The 23,541-nt window shown below is 42.8% G+C and overlaps 1 protein-coding gene across 1 annotated transcript in view; it reads left to right on the top strand.

Moving 5' to 3' along the window:
* Positions 1 to 18,756, top strand: part of hcn4 (hyperpolarization activated cyclic nucleotide-gated potassium channel 4) — a 46,287-nt gene extending 27,531 nt beyond the window's left edge. Inside the window, exons 4-8 of the mRNA XM_040200170.2 lie at positions 304 to 522; positions 8,404 to 8,550; positions 8,691 to 8,931; positions 14,624 to 14,788; positions 16,317 to 18,756. Coding sequence (XP_040056104.2) covers positions 304 to 522; positions 8,404 to 8,550; positions 8,691 to 8,931; positions 14,624 to 14,788; positions 16,317 to 18,607 — 3,063 coding nt within the window. The 3' untranslated portion in view covers positions 18,608 to 18,756. The remainder of the gene's footprint in view (positions 1 to 303; positions 523 to 8,403; positions 8,551 to 8,690; positions 8,932 to 14,623; positions 14,789 to 16,316) is intronic.
* Positions 18,757 to 23,541: the final 4,785 nt, after the last annotated feature.

The raw sequence follows: 23,541 nt of genomic DNA on the forward strand, positions 1-23,541 counted from the left end.
TCCTATTCTTAAAGCTATGCTGCGTTCTTTTCTCCCAAATGTCTGCAGCTCGCTCCAAATATTTGCAGATTTAAGTATGTTTTACCCGACCAGCTGCTCTGTATTGGACCAAGGAAGTCCGTAGTGGATGTCTGCAATTAGTCCTGTCTGAAGTAATTTAATGTGTGTAAGCTGTCAGGATGCTCATTGACCTTTTAATGTGTCATCAACACCATTTGGAGAAAGAGAGAGAGCGAGAGAGAGCTGGATAGAAAGATAAAGTGTTTTCACCCTAAGTCACCTCATCTCCTCTCTTTCATCCAGAACGACACGTGGGGACAGCAGTACTCCTACGCACTTTTCAAAGCTATGAGCCACATGCTGTGTATTGGCTACGGCATGTACCCCCCAGTGGGCATGACAGACGTGTGGCTGACCATCCTCAGCATGATTGTGGGTGCTACCTGCTACGCCATGTTCGTGGGCCACGCCACGGCGCTGATCCAATCCCTGGACTCGTCCCGACGGCAGTACCAGGAGAAGGTGAGTCGAGATGACGTGTTCTTTGCGGCTGTGTTGCCTCGATTCATTTTCAGGAGTGCGCAATGGTGGATAGGCAGGATGTTGAATCGTACTTGTCTTAAAAGAGCAGCCACAAACACGTTCCGAAATATAACTTTTATAAAGACAATACATTGGTCAGATAAAGAGAGACAACTGGCATGTGCAAAAAAATGTTGATTCAGAGTTTGTTCTTCAGGTCAAAGAAAGACACTGTATTGCGTGAGATGAAAAGTAATGAATGTAAAACCCTTTCCCCCGTATCGCTTTAATTTGCTTCAGATCAAATTATCTTCCTCACAGTCAAAAGTCATTGAAATTTCAACGTGCAGATATGATACAGATATTTTTAGATTAACTGGGACTTGCATTTCCCCAGAATATGCCTGGGCATCATCACTTTTAAAGTGAGTTCAGTATCAAAGTAATTGTGAATTTCCATTGAAAACAGAAACTTCTAACAGCTAATTCGGTATACTTTCAATATTGCCAAACTGTGCACCTCACAGCTTAGTAACTAGCACAAAAAGCACTAATGCTAGATACAGGTGCACTAAGCAAAGGGTCCACGTCATCTCTGGCTGGACAGGTTTTGCGTTACCCCACCCTCTCTTGTTCAGGGAAAGAAAATACCCTGACAGTTGGCTGTGAAGGCCAACCATGGCCTACAGTGCCGTGCCGTCCGTTGGCGTAGCGTGGGCGATGCTGAGCTGAGACGGGAGGCAACAACCTCCAGGGAATGGAGGCATTGGCTCTAGAGACTTCACCCAAAATGAAAGAGGGAGAAAAATATCCAGGCAGAGAAGCAGAGCAACAGATACGCTTACGTAATGTGTCTTCAAGAGGAGACAAAGGGCACAGGATAAATGAACACCTCACTGATCTTGGGGTGACTAACAAAGAGCTACGTCTTCCATCAGATTCTAACCACCTAAACGGAGGAAAAAGCTCAGACGTGAAACACGCGAGTGGGTACGTGACTAATCTCAGTAACAGTTAAATGAAAGACATGTAAATTCTCTGCGCGTCTGCTGCTCTGCTTTAGAGATGCCTTGCTGCCAAGTAGACTGAACAGCTGGCCTGTCTCAGCACCAGTCAGCATGTGGCACCAAAGCCATTTGCAGCCGTTTCCAGGCTCACCCCTTAAGGCGCCTTAAGAAGCTCCCAGTGAGCTAAAAAGGCTTCACTGTGCTTGCACATCTTCCCACGGTGCCTGTCTGCAGAAAGGTTATTACTGCAGACTCCAATTCATTTTTAAGACTGCAACGTCTGTCATTTATCTTTCCACATGCCTCAGTGATAAGGCGCTCTCCTGGTGCACTGCCACTACGAGCGCATCCGGCTGTGGGAGTCAGACAGTAGTAGTTTCTACTAGACTGCACTATTGCCCTTCTTCCTCCGTGCTTATCAGCGTTACCTCCTTCAAAGACATAAATCCTTTGTCGTTTGCCCTCGCGTCGGTTGCGTGACAACGGGATCTGCATTTGCAGATATTTTGCCCTGCTTTTTTTCCATGTCAGACTAATGACATAATCTGTGCACTCAAGAAGTGGACAATCCATTGGTCAATCCCTGGAGTTTTGAGAAGGCAGGTGGCTGTTTTCATTGGCGGCCATGAAAGGGACAGCTATATTCTTCTCTGCTAAGCCTCGGCAAGGCAAGAAATCTGCCAGACACACACAACCCAGCACGCACCATACACAAGTTATCGTACTCACCTGTGAATTTACGCTGTCTCGTTAGTTAAACTAAGATGCATGTCAGGTTGCCTCACCTCGAAGCAAACAGTAATTTATTAATGCTACTGAAGATGTGATCTTACTGTTAATAGACCATTCATACACCATGAACAATATTACAAAATAACAAAAACGGTAATACAAATTCAAAGCAGCACATACTAGCTTTTTTTTTTAAATGGCACACATGGATGGGTGTTAATGTATTAAGCCACTCTTCATACATAAAAAACTATAATAATAATAAATAATAATAACGTTTGGGGGTGAACTCCTAAACGCAGGGTTCGTACTGGCAGTACAAAATAACACATACAGGATTTGTTTGGGATAGTTTGTCATGAAAATTAGGAGCTGAAAAAAATAACTTTAAAATCTCAAGAGTATGTTAAGCCTAAACTCTACCATAAAATGTGTTGTGTATTTTGGGCTTACTCTGTTTCCGTAGTAATGAAGCACCGGGTTATTCTGGGTAATATTCGGGCGGGAACTCTCTCTCGTTTGGCTACCTCTGTAACATAACGTGATGTCTGAATAAACCGTTAACGCAACGTCGTTGTCTGTGCTATGTGGGTTAGACAAGCACCCGCAATAAAGTAAGGACATAACAAAATGTATTTTTTCTCCTGGTCCTTTCCGTCCGTTTGTTTCTGAGGAACATTTGGCGTACTGACTCAACACATGCAAAGTTGATTGCATGTACGAGGAATGAGACATTTTGACTCATCAGTTAATGCTGATCTCTTTTTCCTTGGCAAGCTGAGATGGATCCCAATATTTTGCATTTCAAAGCTTTTGTGTTGGCAAGCAAATCATGCCAATGTTGATAGTCCAAAGACGCTTTCTGCAACATTTGAAACCTGCAGATTTTGCATAAACCCCCCACTCTGTGTTGTAGCATGAATGGTGACTCATCTGCAATGAAGACGCTACGCGGCCCCGAGTCACTGGCAAGTGTTTTGAAAGTTGAGCTTATTACACGGCAATTTTCAAAGTTCAAAAGTGGTTGGCACTATTCACAAACATGAACATGCATAAATTTACACCGCCTTCTTTCCCAGGGGGTATGGAGGATGGATACTAACTTCTGTGTGGTGGGTTAAAGATCTCAAAAAGCAGATCAACATTGATCCAAGCCGCCTCGTTTAAATGTAACATGTTTTTTGCTTTTTTTTGTCAAAAGTAAAGCATGGAGCTGCCACACATACGATGTGTATTGTTTGTGAGGCGTGAAGTTGGCATGCAGAGGTGATGTCCAGGTAACAGTTACATTTAGAGGTAACTTTGATGAAGAAAATGAGTCTATTAAGGGATCTCAGAAGAGTACAGATGGGAAATGGGAAAGGAAAAAAGCTCTTCCCTGAAATATGCTGGAAATTATCATCAGAAAGCCTGGGTATAATCTTTTTTGAATAGAATTCTATTACAATATGGCACCATGTGATTAATGATCAGGCTGTCAGAAGCTAGCAAGGAGACTTAAATGAGCTGTTGAATAGGAATCAGGGCGCCTGCTTACCGTTGCACACAGTGGAGATTCCAACAATCAAACTAAATACTAGGGTTGATTTGTGGCTCACACTGAGATGAGAAATTGCTTCATTAGATTCATCTTCTCGATGCCAGTCTTTGGCTGTGTGAGAACACACGGCTGTCGGTACAAAAAATGCTGGGAGCATTTTCCACCTTTTTGCAACTGAATTTGTTGCAGATGTATCTTGACTGCCAGGGTTTAGGTTTCATATCCAATGCAAATGGAATATAAACAGTTTGAAGGTGGACATGGTGTTTGATTATCCTAAACAATCCCTGTTCTTCTCAGTGTCTCCCGTGTGCTTGAAGTGCTGAGTTCTTTAGGATTCAAAGTGATATAATTGTCCAGTTAAGAGTATTTTACATTGAATATTGTGTAAGAAAAAAACACATTTTATTATATAATTGATTAAGTGCTCATTTTTCAAAATGTCTCAGCTTTTAATATCTTTTCTCTGAAATATTTCGCTGTGCTTTTTTTTCATCTTTCTGTAATTTTCTGCACCAAGATTACCACTGTAACTGTAGTTTATAGAATGTTATAGTTGTTTAGACTCCTGTAGTATTATCAATAATAAATAATAATAGTATATCTATTGGAGTCTCTCATCCCCACATTGAACTCCTGTATCAACCAGGAAGCAGTTTCTCTAAATCGTTGTGAGCTGGAATGAGTTAAGCATTCGCCAAATTCCCCCGAGGATTCCTCCCTGTTGTCTCCGGCATGTTGAGAGCCGTTATGACACAAAGAGAATTACCTCTTTCCAGATCGGGGCCACAAGATGGCTGCACATGTGACTGTGCATACGGGATATCCTCGCCACTCCAGCTCTCTGCAAGCCGCTGCTTATCTGCCTCTACAGCCCTCTACAGCGCAAATGCATAGAGAGTCGGGTGTAGGGACACCAAACTAAAGAGATAATCTCAATCATTTGTAAGTGTCTTGTTGTCTTACTTTCTTAGGGGAAGCCCTCTGATCCTTTCAAGCATTTCTTCTCTCAGTTTTTAAATAGTATATTATTAATGGTATTCAGCGTGGGATGACTGAGTTTATCAGTTTTTGGTGTTGGCAGTCAGGATGGAAATCAGGGATGCCCAGGAGGGACTATGAACGGCGTGTTGTGGCATGCCATTCTCAAGTGGCTTAAGAGGGAAATGTCAGTGGGGTTGGACAGTCCCTTCCCTGTAAGTCTCTAATTAACACATGGCAATTAAACACAGCACTTTGGGGAATAGTTAATAAGAGGCCCAAAGCTGATTATTTATGGGTGAAGAGGCTCTAGAGATCCTTTGTCCGCCCCCCCGTCCATCCCCCAATCAAGACCTTTGGAAATATAATAAATAGTCATTAGAGGAGGACATTTGCACTTGTAGATTTTTCCTTTTCTTTTGAAAAGTGGGAGAAATATATTTGTGCCTGTGAGGAACTAGATGTAAATCCGATTCTGCCTTGAGAGACGGTCTAATTAGTCTGGACCTGACATTAATCTAAACCCTGTTACATTTCCCTTTGTCTCTGCCACACAACTCGTATTGGTGAGTCCAGAACTGTTGACATGTCCCAGAGGTAATATGATACAACAAGTACAACCAAAACAAAATCAAAAGTACAACCAATGTCAGCATCCTCTGTATCTGATATCACGGTCATTTCTGGCTTTTAGCCAGATTTGCAATCTTCATGTGTAGGTTTTCATTTCAACAGCCGGATAGTATTTCATCAGATATAAAGTAGCAACATGGTGTTTGAATATTACAGCACTACAACATCTAACTAAGACATGATACTTCTTTGCCTATGTCATGGCAGCATTGGTTAGTCTCAATATGGATTGCTGATGTTGGGAATGTTACTGGCCCCTCCCATGAATGGATATTCTATTTAAAAGAGATGCGCTAAGGCCAAAAGGTTAGAGACTATGCTGCGAAATAGAGTCAGAGCTGTCCTCCTACACAAACCAAGTATTTTGAGCATATCAAGTTTTGGTTATTTTCCGTGTTTCCCTTTTTTTTTTTCATGCATTCATCTGTGGGTTCAAATATGAAACAAATATTCAGTTAGGCTCGTTGTATGAACTACACCTTTTGACCATGCAACACAAGGCTATACAGGAGGAGACGGAACAGTGGAGACAAATACATGTTTAAAAAGTTTTATTAAGTGGCTGACATCTCTGTTGGGAAACAAATTATTAATTTTATTCGGAGCAACAAAATTTGCATTTGTTTGCAGAACTGTGTGAGAGAGAAGGCATTTGGGGAAAACAATTGCATAATAAAGAGAGACAGAAAAAAAAAAAAAACATGAATGGAAATCCAAAGAATTTCGTGCGGAGAAAAATCAAAACTAGGGAAGGGAAAGAAAGAATTTGTGAATGAAGATGAAGATTCTCAGATTGTCATACCTCTGGGCAAAGCCAGACTAGCTTTTTCCCCTTGTGGTAAAGACTGCTGGTGGATACTACAGATATGACCATTTAGCGCTTCATTACCAATGTCTATCCAAAGCCAGACAGAGAGGAAGAGAGGATTAATCCTGTGGATCTCATCAGCTACTCCTACATTCTGATCAGCCCCCTGCAGCATCAACTCTTTTTTTTTTTCCAAAGTGCAGCAAGGGTGGCTAATGGAGGAATGGTTACTTCTATAAGGCTGACTATGGTTTGATTTAGCCCGAGTAGGGGTCTCCTTGATGACTGTGTGATGGCGACTGTGCAGAAATAAGATAATTTCGCATCGGGGGGGTTGTTATCAGGAAAGAACCGTCCCCCCCGCAGTCGTCCCTGTCAGCTTCTCTTCTCAGGCTCAGCGGTGATAAGTAAATATGAAATGCCTTTGACTGAGCCACAGTGTGTAGTGTAGTTCTACTCATCACAATATAACAGAAATAAGATATTATCTAGCATTTGTTCACTTGACTAATGCCCTTTCATGCTGGGAGAATGAAATTGTAAAATGCTGCAACGCTGAAGATAAACGTTCCGAAGGGGATGATAATGCACGCCATTGAAACGGAGCGGCGTGCTGTGGCAGATCAAATGCAGGAGACATTAAGACATTAGGCAAGATGCTGAATGTGGGTTACACCTGTCATCTTCACCCCATCTTCACGCAGCCACACTGCTCTGCAGCCAAAAGGAGACTGTGAATTGTTTTCAAGAGCTGTCTGTCTCTTGGAGTAGGGGAGTGGGACTGCTTCTCTGTGGGAGGGTCGTATTTCATCATCAGATCAGTGAATGCTCAATTTTATGCCGGAGGGATTGTGTGGAAAAGACTCAAACACTTACCCCAATCCTTCTTTTCTCATACGCACTTGAGACTGGGTATGTAAAAGCTCCTTTCCACATCTTATTTTGGCCTCTGCAAGTATCTATACAACTATATAGTGTTTTCTTCTCTGAGACATTCAAAGGGCACTGGTCAAATACAACTCCAAACACATCAAAATTTGGCAAAATTAAGGGTGCAAAAAAGAGAACATTCTAGTGGCTTACAATCACAGCAGGGTTAAAGCCGGGTGTTGGCATCTAATCCGACCCCTGTGTTGGATTCTGACCCCTTACATGTTTGTCTTTCCAGCTCTAATCACAACTCTTGACTTTGAGGAACCCTGACAGCTTCTTGGATTCCACAAAAAACAATCTGACTTGCAGGAGACGTCTTCCCTAATTTACTGTGCTATATTTCTAAAAGGATGGCCTTTTGATGATCTCCTACAAGAAAAGTGGTGACTAGGATAGTAGAGGAGAATAACAAATAGGGAGACATCTGAGGTCAGCCATGTCAGTTGGCGCTGTAGCAATGGTGATCAAAGAGCATCTCCAGCATTGCGCCATGAATGGTTCGTTTCTTTTTTCTTCTTTTTTTCCTCTTCACTGATGGTCAAGGATTCTGCCTGGTATTATTCCTGATGTGCTCTCGGTATTCTTTGATCTGAATCACTGTTTCCTATACTGTACTATCAATGAAAGGGCACCAAACATGTTTTGAGTATAGTAATTATTTTTAACAACAAACATAAGACTGGAGGATGGAGACACTAACCCTAATATTTAGTTGCAATGTAAGATGTTAAACCTATTACATGCATATATACACAGAAATATGTAATTCCACACGTACCACAGTAAGTGCTTGGATTCACACGCAGACATTATCATCAATGTGGTGCTTTCTCTTAATGTAACTTTCATCTAGAGTGCTCTCTATTCCCTGCTGCTATTCTCTTTTTTCACTTGTCTGAATACATTATATGGACATATAGTCACTACGTAACTTCTTCTCCCACTTTCTACTTTGTACCTTTACTTTCCAATTCTTCTTGAATTCAAGAAACGATCAATGTACTTAGAGCAAATATGGTGATATTGCCTTCTGTCTTTCGAAAAAAACAGTCAGACCGACTGTAAGAGACATCTTGTGGAGCACCGGTTGCAACTCGCCCACGATGGCCTCTACGTGTCCGTCTCCGTTTCCTTGTGTGTGTGTGTGTGTGTCTTCGGTGCCAGCTGTTCCCTGTGGCTGTATATCAGTGCTAAAGCACCATGGCCTTTAGGTAACCTAATTGTTGTGTGTCTCGGTGTCCCTGCAGTACAAACAGGTGGAGCAGTACATGTCCTTCCACAAGCTGCCAGCGGATATGAGGCAGAGAATCCACGACTACTACGAGCATCGTTACCAGGGCAAGATGTTCGATGAGGACAGCATCCTGGGAGAGCTGAACGAGCCGCTGCGAGAGGTGGGATGAGAGTTCCTGTCTGGGGGGGGGGGCTTCTATACGTGTGATGTATTCAAAAGCTACTGTGTACTGAACAAAGGGCAAACGCCATTTGTAGAGCGCCGTATCTCGCTGACTGCTTCCTCTGTGCGCTCACGCAGGAAATCGTCAACTTTAACTGTCGAAAGCTGGTGGCGTCCATGCCTCTGTTTGCCAACGCCGACCCCAACTTTGTCACTTCCATGCTCACCAAGCTGAGGTTTGAGGTGTTCCAGCCTGGGGATTACATCATCAGGGAAGGCACCATCGGCAAAAAGATGTACTTCATACAGCACGGGGTTGTCAGCGTGCTAACCAAAGGCAGTAAAGAGACCAAGCTGTCAGATGGCTGCTACTTTGGAGGTAAGACGCTGCACCAAAATCCTCAACTTAAAGGTCACATGCACACACATCTTCCTCTGTTTTCATATTAATAATGCTTTAGTGCCTTGATAGGTTGGCTAAGGTTTGAATTTGTATTTGTCAGGGGGCATTTGGAAAAATCTGCTCTGTTATTAGATCATTGTGGGGAACTGACATGTTGTTTGTTGCCTCACTTGAAATTCCACTCCATGGTTCATGCAGGGTTTATTTCCCTTAATTCACATCATAAGCTGTTTCTTGAATGTAGGGCGAACCCAAATTAAGAAAACTGCTTGGTGAATTACAAAATAAGAAATATGCATTCAACGGTCAAAAGGGAGAGGAATCTGTGAAATGACATCTTCTGCATGCATGCTTAAGCCATGCAAAAACCCAGAGCTGTTATGTACTTAACTCGTGTTGTGCTTTTAATCAGGGTCAGATAAAGCGTCGCCTTCTCACGGTCCCACAGAGTTTATGACACATGTAGGAGACAATGCTGCCATACTGCCCTCACCAAATACCGATTAATTTGCCCAGTGACAGCGTATCATTTAGTCCACACAGTTAAGTAATGAGAAATGGTGGCAAAGCGTTTAACAGCACATGACCTGCTTGTGGAAGTTTAATTACGCCTTGCCTGCCCAAGTCCATCTCCATGCCCTCTCTCCGGGGGGGGTGCGGGGGGGGTTCCAGAGAAATAATGAAAAGATGGCAGGCAATCTATCTTTCCACATGCCAAAACGAATCAACATTTTAGACAACATGGACCCCGAGCGAGCTGGGTCCATGTAGTCTAAAATATTGCCCAAAATGTTCCCTCGACCCTCCTCGACAAGGCAGGAAAGGGGTTTCAATGAAAGGTCACAGAATTGTTTTTAACACAAGCTTTGTACAGGGAGTATCTGCCACATCTCAGTTTAGTTGTCGGTATCAAGAAGAGGGAATTCAAAAGCAAAGTTTATTTCAATTTAGCAGGCCGCCGTGCGCAGCGCAGGGGCCCGTTCCACATGGATTGACAGGCTTTGACTCACCATCCAGTATTTGAGTGTAGAGCGAAATACCTCCATTCATTGAGGAGCTTTTTTTTTTTTGCAAAAAAACACTCGAAAAAAAAGGCTTGAGTTTACGGCACGACAAACGCCACGCGTATGTGCTCATTAGCGTCTCATCAAACCCATGTACCGTACCTCCTTCATTCCGATGACCTGAATTATTTACACAATTATATACTCAGCAGTCTGCTCCAGTGTGTTAGCTGTTGGATTTGCCCGAGCCTAAAGTCTAGAGTTGACACGACAGGAACTGGATGGGAGCGTCGGATGGGCACACAGCGATCCAATGTGGAGGGGAAATGTAATGTGACTGCAGCACTAACGCCGAGGGACACGTCGGTCGCTGCCATGCCTGCTCTTTGGACGCTGCTCTGGGCTCAGGAAGATAAACACGCACCCTCGCCTCTATTTTCCTCGTTCCCTCGTTATACTTCAGTATTGGAACACTTATCCGTTCGGCATCTCCGCTCCCCTCTCGGTGTCCAGACTGAGCAGGTTATTGCGTTGTTGTAGTTCATCCTTTGTTGCGTGCAGGAATCGATGTGCTGCAGACTGTGCCTCTCTCTTAGTTGGAGCAGAGCTCAGTGACCTTGCGGTGGCCCTACATGCCAGTCGGAGGTTCTTATCAAAAGCTGCCTTTGATTGCACCTCTAAGATGGCTCACTCGGCCGTTGGGAGAGTGGCTTGTAGCAGACGTGTGGGCGCGGGTAAAAGAGGAAAGTGAAACTGAGTCAGAGGGTGGGAGTGAGGAGTAAGGAGGGAAGTACTTAGACTTTGCACAGTTTGCAATCTCCCGTTTCACCCTTTTTGGATTTACCAGATTCTTTTTGTGAATGGTCTCCATAGGCAGCTCGGTCAGGAGAACGAACTCTCCCATCTCTTTTGCTTTTTTTTTTGCCTCTCGGAGCTTAGACATGGCTGTGCTATAGAGGTGCCAAATGGCCCCTCTGACGGAGTGAGTCATTGAGAGGGTCTGGCAGCAGCAAAGGCCCAGGTAATCCTCCCGGTCCTTAACCCAGTTAACACTCCTACGCCTCTTATTCTGGAGCAGCATCTGCTGAAGATTGAGGCTCTGCAGTAGTTGAGTGAGTGACAGTAAGGGGGTATATAATAGATTGGAAAGGGTAAGATGATACAATGCTTTCTTTTAACACAATTTGTCATGTGACACAACTCAATAACTTTGTGAGACATTATTTGGCCATCTTCCAAATACTGAGGGCATAATGTAAGATAAGTAATGATGTGATCACACTTAATACACAATAATATTTTACAAGTATGCACGGTATTGTTGGATAGAATAAGGTCTGATAAATAGAATATCCAAACTGTGTGCACGCTGGCCAAACCTGAGGTGTTGCGCAGCTATGCTAATGGTGTGATGGAGTGAGCATAGCATGTCATGGGGAATCAGGCGTCCCACCGTGGATGTTGTTGGGAAGGGAGATGGTAGCTGACTCTAGGACTCTGGAGTCCAGGTGAGCTTTGCTGGAGGACACAGATACTTTATTACAGACCACTTGCCACTCATGAGTAGCAGGATACATACATCCATGCACACATAAGGATCATTTGTTTTATACACTTGCTTCAGAGGATCTCTCTAACTTTGGTTTGAGTTGGATTTATGCCTGTGACAACGACAATTTAAGCAGGTGAGTTAAACCCATTGCTCATTGATGGTTTTTATATTTTAAAGAATTATCTTGGGTTTTAATGATATTTATTGATTAACATTTCACAGGTGTTTGTATCTCAGTGCCTAACCATATTTACCTCATAAAGATCTATTTTATTGACTGTATTTTGCTCAGCTGTCTACGCCCAGTGGAGTTGTGGCTAGGAGGAAAGCCAATAAAAACTCAGAGTTGTTGGCCCTCTATTTATCTATACCCCCCGCCCCCCTCCTATCTGATCCCCACTTTGAGATATCTTTCCAGGAAGAATCTAAGACACATGGGCTGCAAAATCACGAACGGATAAGGCCACAGCACATGACGTCGATGTCCTCCTTTCCCTGAGCAGCTTCCAATTTGAATTGATGCCATTCGAATTTGACGAATGCATTGTCAGTTAAGTGTGAAAATGAAATGCGTCTTGGCTAAGGCAAAGTTACAGCTTCTAGTGCATAAATGTAATGTGATGTAACAAAGTCCACAGTTTTGGCCTGATAATGAATAATGTGATTGTTGTTAGGGACGAAACAGAAATGGAGAATTGTAGAGGCGGCAGTCAGTCTGAGGAGACAACATGTGGCCATTGCAGAACACAGGCAGATCTACATCAACTGAGCCTGTTCTATGATTTCATGCAGGATTTGGGGATCATTGCAATGAGTCATGAGAGATGTCAGTAAGCAGTGGGAGTAGAGCATTCATAAATAAATTGAATGTAACTCACAAACCATCAGCAAAAGCGGTTTTGTTCTCGGCAATAAATAAGAATTGGCTGAGTTGAGAGCCGGTGACAAACCTCTGTCATGAAAAATGATATAAAATGAAAGTGTCCTTGGGATTTTTTCATCACATCAAATAAAAAAATCCAATCCACATTTCATAATGAAATGAAATCAATTCTCTTAGTATCAACAATATCATTTTGTTTTTGATAATGTTTCCAAACCAAAACGGCGGACTGATATTAGATTATTTATTGCTCCAAAAGTGAATCTTGCTTTTTTCGTTTTTTTTGTTCTACTCAAAAATGAGAAATTAGCTTTTATTGTTAAACCATATATTTTATAATTTGACATAAAATATACTTTATTTTGACATGACATTTTCTTGGCTTCTAATTATCCAAGTATTGAGCTGAAAAATATCATCACTTATCGTCCAGCTCGGAGCGGGTTGCAACTTGTAGTTCAGATGGCATCGCTAAGTGTCTGGGCTTCACTTTCTTTCCACGAAGATAGTTATGGGCCCACTGCAGCTTACCGCCTCATATTTTCATGTGCGCGCTTCATCCAGAAGGCCACAGGACAAGAGGATTTAGTACAGAGCTGTGATGCTCCTCTCCAGAGGGGATTAGTAGGGCAGCGCTGTGGGACATGGAACCCCAGCACAGCCACAGCTGTCCCGCTATCACACAGTACACACACACACACATATGTGTATGCAAACACCCACCATGAGGGGAGCGTGGTATTTTTACCCTCTGACATTCACACAGCTCTTTTTCTGACTTTCGACCAATGTTTGTTGCCCCATGGTCTCTCTCGATCACACACACATGCATTTACAGTAATGCACTGCACATTTATTTATTCCACGTACAGAAGTATACATTCCTTATTCTCTCTTCTCACATCTTTTACATTCGTTATAATTCTTTGACCAGAAAAAAAGTTAATTATTGCACAATATGAAGCAATCATTCACAATCTAATTGTAGCTGTAACATGAGATCCACATTTTCTGTTTTATTCTGGTTGGGTGTCTTTTTGCTTAAACCTAACTGTGCATCAAATTACGAGGATTTAAAAGAAAAAAAACGAATCATTTAGAAATGCTGTGGAAAATTAAGTATCTGGTGCATTTGTAATTGACAAAAAGTAGCATGATGTGGCTAATTAACTGAAGTGTTTTTCGTCTAAGTGAATTAACTTCATATGCAGCTGCTTGATACAGCTATTATTTACAGAACATTTTCCACCTGCAGTTCCTAATATGAGTGGTGTGCATTATTAAATTGCAATTGGCTACTCAAATCTGTCATGAACAGCAGGGCTACAACAAACCACACAAACGCCAACTGACTTGTGGACAACAAAGTGTGTATATAGAGCAAAATCTAGGCCAAAATCTAACTAAAAGTTTAAGTTTTGGTCTTGAACAATGAAAAAATAACAATGTATTCAAAATTAAAATAAGTGGACAAGATTATTTTGAGGTTTTTACTTTTTTTCATTCTTAAGTTATACATATTTTTTTACATTCGCTGATTCATATTTTTCGGTTGCAGATTTTGTATTTTTAGATCATCATTCTATTGATATGCAATTGGAACACAGAAATTTCTGCACAGAATCAAACTATCCCTGCAATTTTAGGGGCATAACTTGGACAAAGAATTGTTGATGGCTACTCGGGGGGAAGGTGGGAAAGTGCATTCTGAGATCTTTTGGGTGAAGATGTGCTGGAAATGGGTTTCCGTTCCTGTGGGATGGCGAACACGGGAAGGGAGGGCAGCAGATGAGATGAAAGCTAAAGAGAAAAGTCGTGGATTGTGTACAAACACATGGCAAACTAACACATGCACCCATGCTTACCTATTTTCACCATGCCTTCCTCTTCCAAACTGCATTGTTCTCATCAATAAAACACTGGCATCATAACGGAGCCTTATCTTCCCCGTCATTGGCCTTGCCCCCCGTCATTGGCCATGCCCAGTGGCCAATGACGGGGGGCAATAATATGGCAATGCCTTGAGCTCTGGACCAATCGGTTAGACAAAAGTTATGGGTTTTAGATAAAAAAGGTTTTGCTTAGAAAGTGTCTCTTAGCCTACCGTTTCTGCTGGGGCAAATAACTGGTATGACTGTTTTGAATTATTCATATTAAGTCAAAGACAGGTGAGCCCATGGGTTTAACTCCACTATATTACTGTCTCTTGTCTGCAATGTTCTGTTGCAGAGATTTGCTTGCTGACACGAGGCCGAAGGACAGCCAGCGTCCGAGCAGACACATACTGTCGCCTGTACTCTCTGTCTGTGGACAACTTCAATGAGGTGCTGGAGGAGTATCCCATGATGAGAAGGGCATTTGAGACTGTTGCCCTGGACAGGCTGGACCGCATCGGTAAGAAAATTTATGGGGAATCTTGAAACGAATGTTTAATACCGTCAAAAAGATGCCATCAACTTTTCTTCGAAACTCAGGACACGAATGCTTGCAGTTTTATGTTCATGGCCCAACATGGTGTAAAAAAAGAAAAGTCCTTATTGATAGTCAATGACAAAAATTACTTTTAAAGTGATTTATTTCATTGAGTATCAGTGTGGATATTAAAATGCGTATCTCTTATGGATACAATTGATATGCTTTCCATATCTACTGCTTTTCCCAGGCTTAGCCTGAGTAGATGAAAAATTCACAATGAAAGGCACGCCTGCATAATCACTCAGCAATCCCAGCATGCTCTGTTTTATCCTTGCCTATGTTTAGAATAGAAGATAGAAAAACTGCTTTAGGGGTTCTCTTTGTAGAAAATGGCTACTTCCAAAAGATGTGGTGGACTGATAGCAATGTATCTGTCACTGAGTATGTCCTTTCTCCGAGGAGGGATGCTCATGTACACCCTTTTTTCCTTTTTACGTAACTTACGCAACAATGGTCTAAAAATTAATTACTGTCTTGATGGCCTCACAAACTGATTGGAGGCGTGCAGATGATGAAGGATCAGATGGTGACCGGGTTGAAGCTGGATGGAGATGCAATACCTCAATATAGTATCTCTTTAATCTGTGACCAGCCATTTCAGAAAATGGAGGGATGGATCTGGCCCTAATTGCATTTACAATAGCTTCTGATTTCACAGCCTTTTATTTGTACCAAATTGAAAATGGTAGTCACATGAATTACCCCCGTCATTGCTGGTGCAGCCATTAAACAATGACTAATGGACTGTGCGGTCAGAGATGCACAAATGTTTCTGTACGGTTGGGTCAGCAGTTTTGTATGCCTGTCATAGTGGTGGGACTTCAACTTGCCTCTTTGACCGTGTCTCAGCTCACAGGTACTTTATGGTAAGGAGGAAACTTAAGGGAAGCAATTAGGAGGAAAAATATCATGAAACGGTTCAGTCTTGAATTGAGTCTCAAATTGTTTCATTATGCGTCTTTCTGTTATCAAGCGGCTCATCACACAGAAATTGTAGCATATGAGAAAAATACAATTTCAAATTGAAATTTAAAGAAAGTTTGTTTTTGATATTGACAGCCCATAACAGTACAGAAAACATCACACCAGAGAAATGGCTCGACCTATTATTTCATTGCAGCTCCGGTTTCCCACAGTACAATGTTTGCATTATGTTCTGTCCCAGTTAGCAAGGGAATAACAGTCAGAGTTAGTCAGACATACACCGCCTACACCTTAGGCTGTCATCCTGAGCGTAGGTGTCTCCCATCTATCTTTTGTTGTTTTTCTTTCTCTGTGCACTTTTATGCTTTGTCTGTACACTTCTCATCCATTACCCCATCTCTTTCTTAAGTCTCTTCTCCTTCCTTACCGCTTGTGAGGGGTTGTTGGATAATAATGCAGTTACACTCAAATGTCAATTCTAACATTCTCCTTTTCTCTTTTTTTCTCTCAACTGCTTTTTCAGGCAAGAAAAACTCCATACTGCAGCACAAGGTACAACATGACCTAAGCTCGGGTGGACTCAACTACCACGAGAGTGAGATCATTCAGCAGATTGTGCAGCATGACAGGGATATGGCCCACTGTGCCCACCTCTTGCAGAATGCCCCATCCCAGACGCCTCCTTCACCCACCCCTGTAATCTGGGCCCCCCTCATCCAGGCCCCTCTACAGGCAGCAGCTGCCACCACCTCAGTAGCCATTGCCCTGACACACCATCCTCACCTTCCACAAACTCTTTTCAGGCCCCCAGTTTCTGTTCTGGGGTCCTTAAAGGACCCACCCAGCCGGCTTAAGAAGTTCCCCACATTTGTTTCTCCATCCCCAGGACCTGGTTCTGTTGGGGACTCACCCTCTAACACATCCTCTGAACTGGGGACTGGGGTGGACATGCCATTGCTGGCCTCTTTTCGGGCCCTTCACATGACGTCAGGTACAGGGCCAATTGGCTCGAGCCAACAGGCCTCAGGTAGCGGGGTCCAGCGTGGACCTAGTGGAACTGGTTTTGGGTCCAGTGGAAGACAGGCCTCTGCCTTCCCCTTCGGACCATACTCTTCCTCTGGTTCACCCTCGTCTAGCACGGCCCAATTACACCCACAACCACAGCATCAACAACCATTCCGCTCCAGTACTCCACCTCTCTCGAACCTTTTTAACCAAGGATCCACAGGTGGAAGCACAGGGTCAGGAATAAGTGGTGCAGCAGTTGGAGCATGTGGTGCTGCTACAGGTTGGTCTTCGAGTGGAGCAGTTGGAGACTTTGGGGAAGGAGCCATAGGAGGAGACACAGCTTGGGCTGGAGAGGACTTTACATTTGGAATGACGGGGCAACTGCCTGATGCACACTTTGGGTCCGGAGGAACTACTGGTGGAGCAGTAGCCGAGATCTCAGGGGAGATTAGAGGGAAATCTGAAGGAGCAGCGGCTGTTGCTTGTGTCAGGTTAGCGGGTGGGGCATCAGGGGGATCAGCGGTTGGTATTACCTGCGGTTCAATAGGAGAAACAGCCAGGAAATCAATGGGAGGGACTTCTAGGGGATCAATGAGAAGAGCTTCTGGGGGATCAGTGGGAGGGGCTTTGGGGGAGTCACTACTAGGATTGTTCGGAAAGCCTTCTGCTGGATCAATAGGAGTGGTTTCCGGGGGATTTACTGGAGGGCCTTCTGGGGGACCACTTGGAGGGGCGTCTGACGGTTCAATGGTAGGTAATCCTGCAGGATTGTTGGGAACGGTTTCAGATGGATCCACAACTAGCTATTTAGGAGGTGTGAGTGGGCCAGGGGGAGCAATGATTGGAGGACATATAGGTAAAGCATCAGTAGGAGCTGTAGGGAGCCATATAGGTGGTGCTGCAGCTTGTCCCATAGGAGGGACTTCTGTTGGAACTTCGGCTGGACTTCTTGGTTCCTCCTGTTGTCAGAGTCCTATATCTACCGCCTCATCAAGTCCTATGCCTGGTCAACTGCTACATAGTCAGCCATCACCCAAGCTGCCTCAGGTAGCCCCTTTCCAGCAGTTTGCTGGGGGAGGCAGGACTACCAGTGGCTTAAACCTCTTCCATTCTCCTCAACATGGCTCCCCGTCCTCTAGCAGAGGACAGCACAGCCAGCAGCCTGCTGAGGGCTCCCCGTCCTCCCTCAACCATTTTAGCCTGGCAGCCCTCCAGTCTGGCTTAATGCCTCACCATATGTCCCTAGAGAGGTCCGCGCTGGCCTCCCTGGCACAGTATGGTTCAGCAAACGCCTCCCCCTGCCTTACCCCAGTAGCGCCTAGCCCCACTATTCAAAGCCCAGTGGCGGGCAGGACTTTCTTCCATAGTGACCACTCAAGTGCCACAGGATCCCACAGTTGTCCACTCATGTCTCAGTCCTCTCTCCCTTCACAGCTTCGCAGCCCGCCACACGCGACAGAGAGAGTTTCTCCACTTGGCCACTTTTCTGAGGACAGTAAGCTTTCATCCAGCTCGCACCCTTCTCTGCCCCAAGAGGTAGCCCAGGCCTTAGGCCACCGTACTGCCTGCTCCTTTGTGGACACTGGATATTACCCCTCACCCTTCTCCTCGCCCACTCTTGTTCCTAAACCCTGTAGCTCAGTGCCAGGACACATGACTCCTCCAACCCATCTGTCTCCGGGGCACCCTCACCAGATACAGTCCACTGGGGCCTCCCCGGCCTCGCCTCTACAGAGGGCCTCTGCAGCCTACTCATCAGATCTAGAACCTCAAACGGTCCGCTCTAAACTCCCTTCCAACTTGTGAGGATTAATCACACCCTCCAGTGCTCCTCGAAACTGATACACACAAACAATATTTTTTTCTGTCTTCAGATTTGACTAATTTTACCATGATCTTAAAAATAACTGTGATTGAAATGACACTTTATCGGGTTACTCAGAGCTCTAGAATTCTCTATATTTGTGTTTAGCTTTACAATTTTTTTTATTCATACTGTATGTACATAGATAGAGGTATATTTAAATTATAATTGAATCGGTGACTAAGATGGTGTGACAAAAACATCTTAATCTAAAGGTAATTTTCTTTTTATCTATAACTATGCCAAATTTAAGTTTTGGAAGACAATTTGTTTGACAACACATTAATACTCAGCAGGAACCTATGCACTAATACCTGCATGCATAAATGCTTTTTCTGTGTTTTAAAAAATAATGATCTAAATTTATAACTAAAACAAAATTCTTCGATACTGGCAAAATCTTTTACCATCTCATATAGGATCACATATTGTTGATCCTTAAATTTATCTATTAGATTGTACTTATTTATCCTCTGTATAAACCTTTGAAAACCTAACAAGAGATGGATAAGAGATTTTTGAAAACGTAATAGGAGAAGGAGAACAGGTTTTTAGGAAACCAAAAAGACTTTTTCTGTCGGGTTTATTTACCGTCTCTTGGCCCGTCAATCCTTTTTTTATACCACTTTATTGTAATAATAAGGTTTTTTGAAGCAGGGGGGAAAGGGGTTCATGGAGCAACCCGCCATCTTAATATTGCGGCATAACGGTATGTGGGTGACTATCTTCTGCAGAGTCCTCAACCACGTCCTAACAAGCTCACTTTGTCTTCCAAACTCACGCCACTAATGTGTGTAGAAAGCATGCTTTTTTTTCTGACTGTTTGCAAATTCTAATGTGTGAGTGTTATTGCAGATATGTGTGTGATTCAGTGGGACAGTCTGATGCAAAGACAGACTTTTCCCTTAACTGATCAAAAGGCAAAACCTAAAACTTCCTTTCACCTCAGCTTGTGTGTTGCATTGTCAAAATTAGCTGGTACACAAGCGGAAATATCCGAGTGAGGTCACCTGACTGTATTTGATTTCTGCATTACTTGGTCCACTATAGCTTCTATTTCAATATAGACATGTTTCCTGATTGAAGGCCAATGCTGAGTTTGAGATGTTGAATGTATGTATATTTAGGGTTGCTAAAAGTAAGCACTGTAGCTGTGGTCGATGCACTGTGACCCCGGGGGTTTAAGAGACTGTTCCGTAACTGAAATGTTCATTGGTTGAAGACTTTTGACGTTTTCTCCAGCAGCCATTTCTTCTGCCAAAGTGTCCTTTAGCAAGACACAGAACCGACTCAATTGGTGTGAGGCCTGATCTGAAAACATGACTTAGTAAATCTCCTAAAACATCCCACTCTTTACTGCATGTTCTCCTTTAGGTATTGCCATGATCAAGCCTTTGCTTCTGTAAGTCGGAGAAAAATAGCTTGCATGAAAGTGCCAGAAAGACCTTGTCAACCATTGGTTTGAGTTTTAGCTACATTGCTATTAAAAGGAAATCTGAATAATAAACAGTAAAGACATGAGCATATCTAGATGTAGCAGTAAAAATTGAAAAGTTCCATTGTATTTTCAAAATCTGGTCAAGAAAACTGAATACACAGTGAAAGGAGGTAACACCAAACTCCCAAAGGAGAATATCAGCGATTTGCTTCTACATGTTTGTCTCCATAGCTCATCACCAAGACGGACCCAGGTTCCACACAGACACCTGAGTCCCTAGCTCAGTCACAGCCCTCAGCCACAGAAGACTAATTTAACAAGACATGTCTGTAATCCTTTGACCCTTGCAGGCTATCGTGGACTCACACACAGAAGTGCACGGTCTTACCTTATTAAAGTTCTCAAAAGTCCCTACAGGTAGTGATTCACGTGACCAGACACAACACACAGCTGCATACAACAAGAACACCTGGCAAAAATAATAAATATTCAATTATACCTTTCTCTTTCCACAACATTTTGTGAAATTATTGAATTTGCAGTAAACTAATCTAAGACAAATGGATTGTCTACCTTCTTATTGTAGTCAGATTCGCCAGGCTTGTTTATATTTAGCCACCAAGGGTATGATCAATGATTTCATGTATGATTTTTGGTAAAGACATAAATGCATCTTTTGTAACCCTTACTACACATGGGATCTTTTTAAAATTATTATGTTCATTGTTTGAAAAATATTAGGTAACACTATCATAAAATAACCGTCTTCCATCAACCCATCCATCCAATAACTTTTATTTGGGTAACTGGCGTCATGAATATATTATTATGTGATCCCAGAATTTCTTTCACTCAGCAAAATAGTAACATTGATTAAGTGTTCATCTTTAATGTCATTCTCATAATTGCCTCATTTTACAAGTACCTGTATAAACAGCTCAATGCAGTAAGCCCAGGACTTATCTATGTAACTAGTCACGGGAAATGTAGTCATCATCATGACATATGATTTGATTCCGCAGAATAAGGGGAAGTAGACAAAGCAAGGACTCTATGATTAGCTTATCATTATAGAATTACTCTCAAATGAAATTACATAAGTGAAATCAATACTGGATCCTAGCTTTCATCTGGATGAGCATCACCTTCTCACGGTCTTCTTCACCGTTGGAGAAGTCTTTACCAATAGATTAAGCAGTGCTGTCTTCACCTCTCCCACATTTAACACCTCTTCTAAATCTACAGTAAGCAGACATCTGAAAGGAACTAAAGCAATTTGTTGGCCTTGATCCTCATAGTGGGAGTTATCCAGAGTGCCTATTGGTAGGGAGGGACACAGCTCTGAGACAAATAATACGGGATGTAAACCCACAGAACAGGCTTAGCTGGAACACGCTCAACTGGAATATGGATTGTTTTGACACAGGGTAAGCTAATGGGTTTCAAAGTACAAATTAATTGATATGGAGCATTGCCCTGAGTGTGTGAGTGTCTGTGTGAGTGTGTTTGCCAAACTACCTAGCAGGGTCGATGGCTGGGGCTGGACGCCGTTGGAAAAGGGTGGGAAAGGGAGGCACGGGTCATAGTTCGCTGAGAGATAGTCATTAGACAGGGATTGATTAGTTGGCCCTGAACTTAATCCGGTCCATTATCACAGATAAGTGGTTTGGGGACGGTTTGGCACGGTGTATCCGCTGAATCCGTCATTGTCAGTTAGAGAGCTGACACAATCTGCATGATGTCCTGTCAGTTTCATTTGGGGCAACATCATTGAAGTATCTGTGCTGGAAATTTGTGCAAGAAAACTGCCAACTTGAAGATTGAGAAAAGCATATTTTCATTGATGGCATGAAGCTTTGAAATGATGTAATGCCAATCATTTTTCAACTCACAGAAGATCATGTACTCCCTCATTCCGAGTAGAGACATGAAAATAGCCAAAAGTAGTATTTCGATTCGATAAGGACCCTTTGAAACTTTGCGTCTTCTGAGAGAAGTGAAATGAGAAAAACATCTGTGACTCATCTGCTCCTGCAGGGTATTTTTTGCATGATGTCTCTCCATGTCACCCATCTAAACATGGCAAGAAAGCGGCTCTATGAGATTAACAGAGGATAACGCAAAGAAGGGTTGAAGGATCACAATAGCTGCCAGCTTTATGTCCAAGCGCTACAAGCTAGTCTGTTCAGAAGTCAGCTTAGAGGAAAAGGGGGGAAAAGCACCTGCCATTTCTGTGTGTGATCCGTTATAGTTTAATTCATTTCAATATCTTTCATTTGTGTGAATGGGTGATTCTCTTTCAATTTAATATAATCTTTGTCAGGGCAACCTAGCCTTAGGAATAAAGAATACAAAAGGAACATTTATATAAATGTCTGAGATATGTTATTTTCCCTCTGCCTGAGGTCCCGGCTGGATATGGATATGGCTATGGCCTGGCTACATGGGTAAGTGGCCTTAGCGTAAGGCCGCTTTGCAGAGCTAGAGTAGGGCTTCACATGGTACCCACGTAAGACGTTTCTTCCTGTAAAACAGAAGACTCCAAGTTTGGTGAACTTCCATTTTTGTTGTGTAACATTAGCCTCCCTCTCCCTACTTTGTTGACCTATCCTTGCCCATGAATGTGGGTTGGTGAGTCAGCGATGCAAACTAATTAAATAATTTGCTGTGATTGAGGATTAGATGTTGCAGCAGCTGAATCTCTGGAGAGAAGAAGCCACGGGTGTTATTTCTGAGGCCATCCTTAATTCATTCATGACCACAAATCCTTCCTAGTCTCCCATAATCGCACTATTTATTTTATACAAAAGCGCTAAAATCAGCTGTTCGTGTGACAGTATACCTCAGAGGTATTGGATATAATATGAAGATTGGTATATAGGGGGAAAATTTTAGTTTATCGTAGCGTCTAACACAACTGACCCCCTTTGCTTGGAATTTGGAATGGAATTACTTGACAATAATGTTATTTTGAGTTGTTGGGCAGTGTAACCTGGATATGATGTAGTTTAGGCAAAGCATGCGATAGTGGGGAGCAAACCATTTCACTCTAAGACCCATTCACACTATGAAACGGGAATCTGTAGCTGACCTGTAGTCAGTGATTCATCATTCTTTACTGCTTGTTCATATTTCAAATTTGACATGATTCCGTGAACTAACAAATATATTTAGATGCTAGGATTTAGTTCGGAAAATACATTTCATATTTTTCTCTACTGGTTTTAGCTGTTAAGAAAATCCTGTGTGGCAGCCAAAGGTGATTCTGTTCTTCAATGTATTAGTCTGGCAGAAAAACGAAAGGGGACGTTCATACTACATTACGTTATCTTCTGAAACTATCCTTCATTTGCAAAAGTATGTATTTAATTCCACTTTATCTGCTGTTGGGAACCTCTTATCGACAAGGTACTTATATAGATTTATATATTTCCATAG

This window comes from Gasterosteus aculeatus, chromosome 12 (genome assembly GCF_964276395.1).
Source record: "Gasterosteus aculeatus chromosome 12, fGasAcu3.hap1.1, whole genome shotgun sequence".
NCBI lineage: Eukaryota > Metazoa > Chordata > Actinopteri > Perciformes > Gasterosteidae > Gasterosteus > Gasterosteus aculeatus.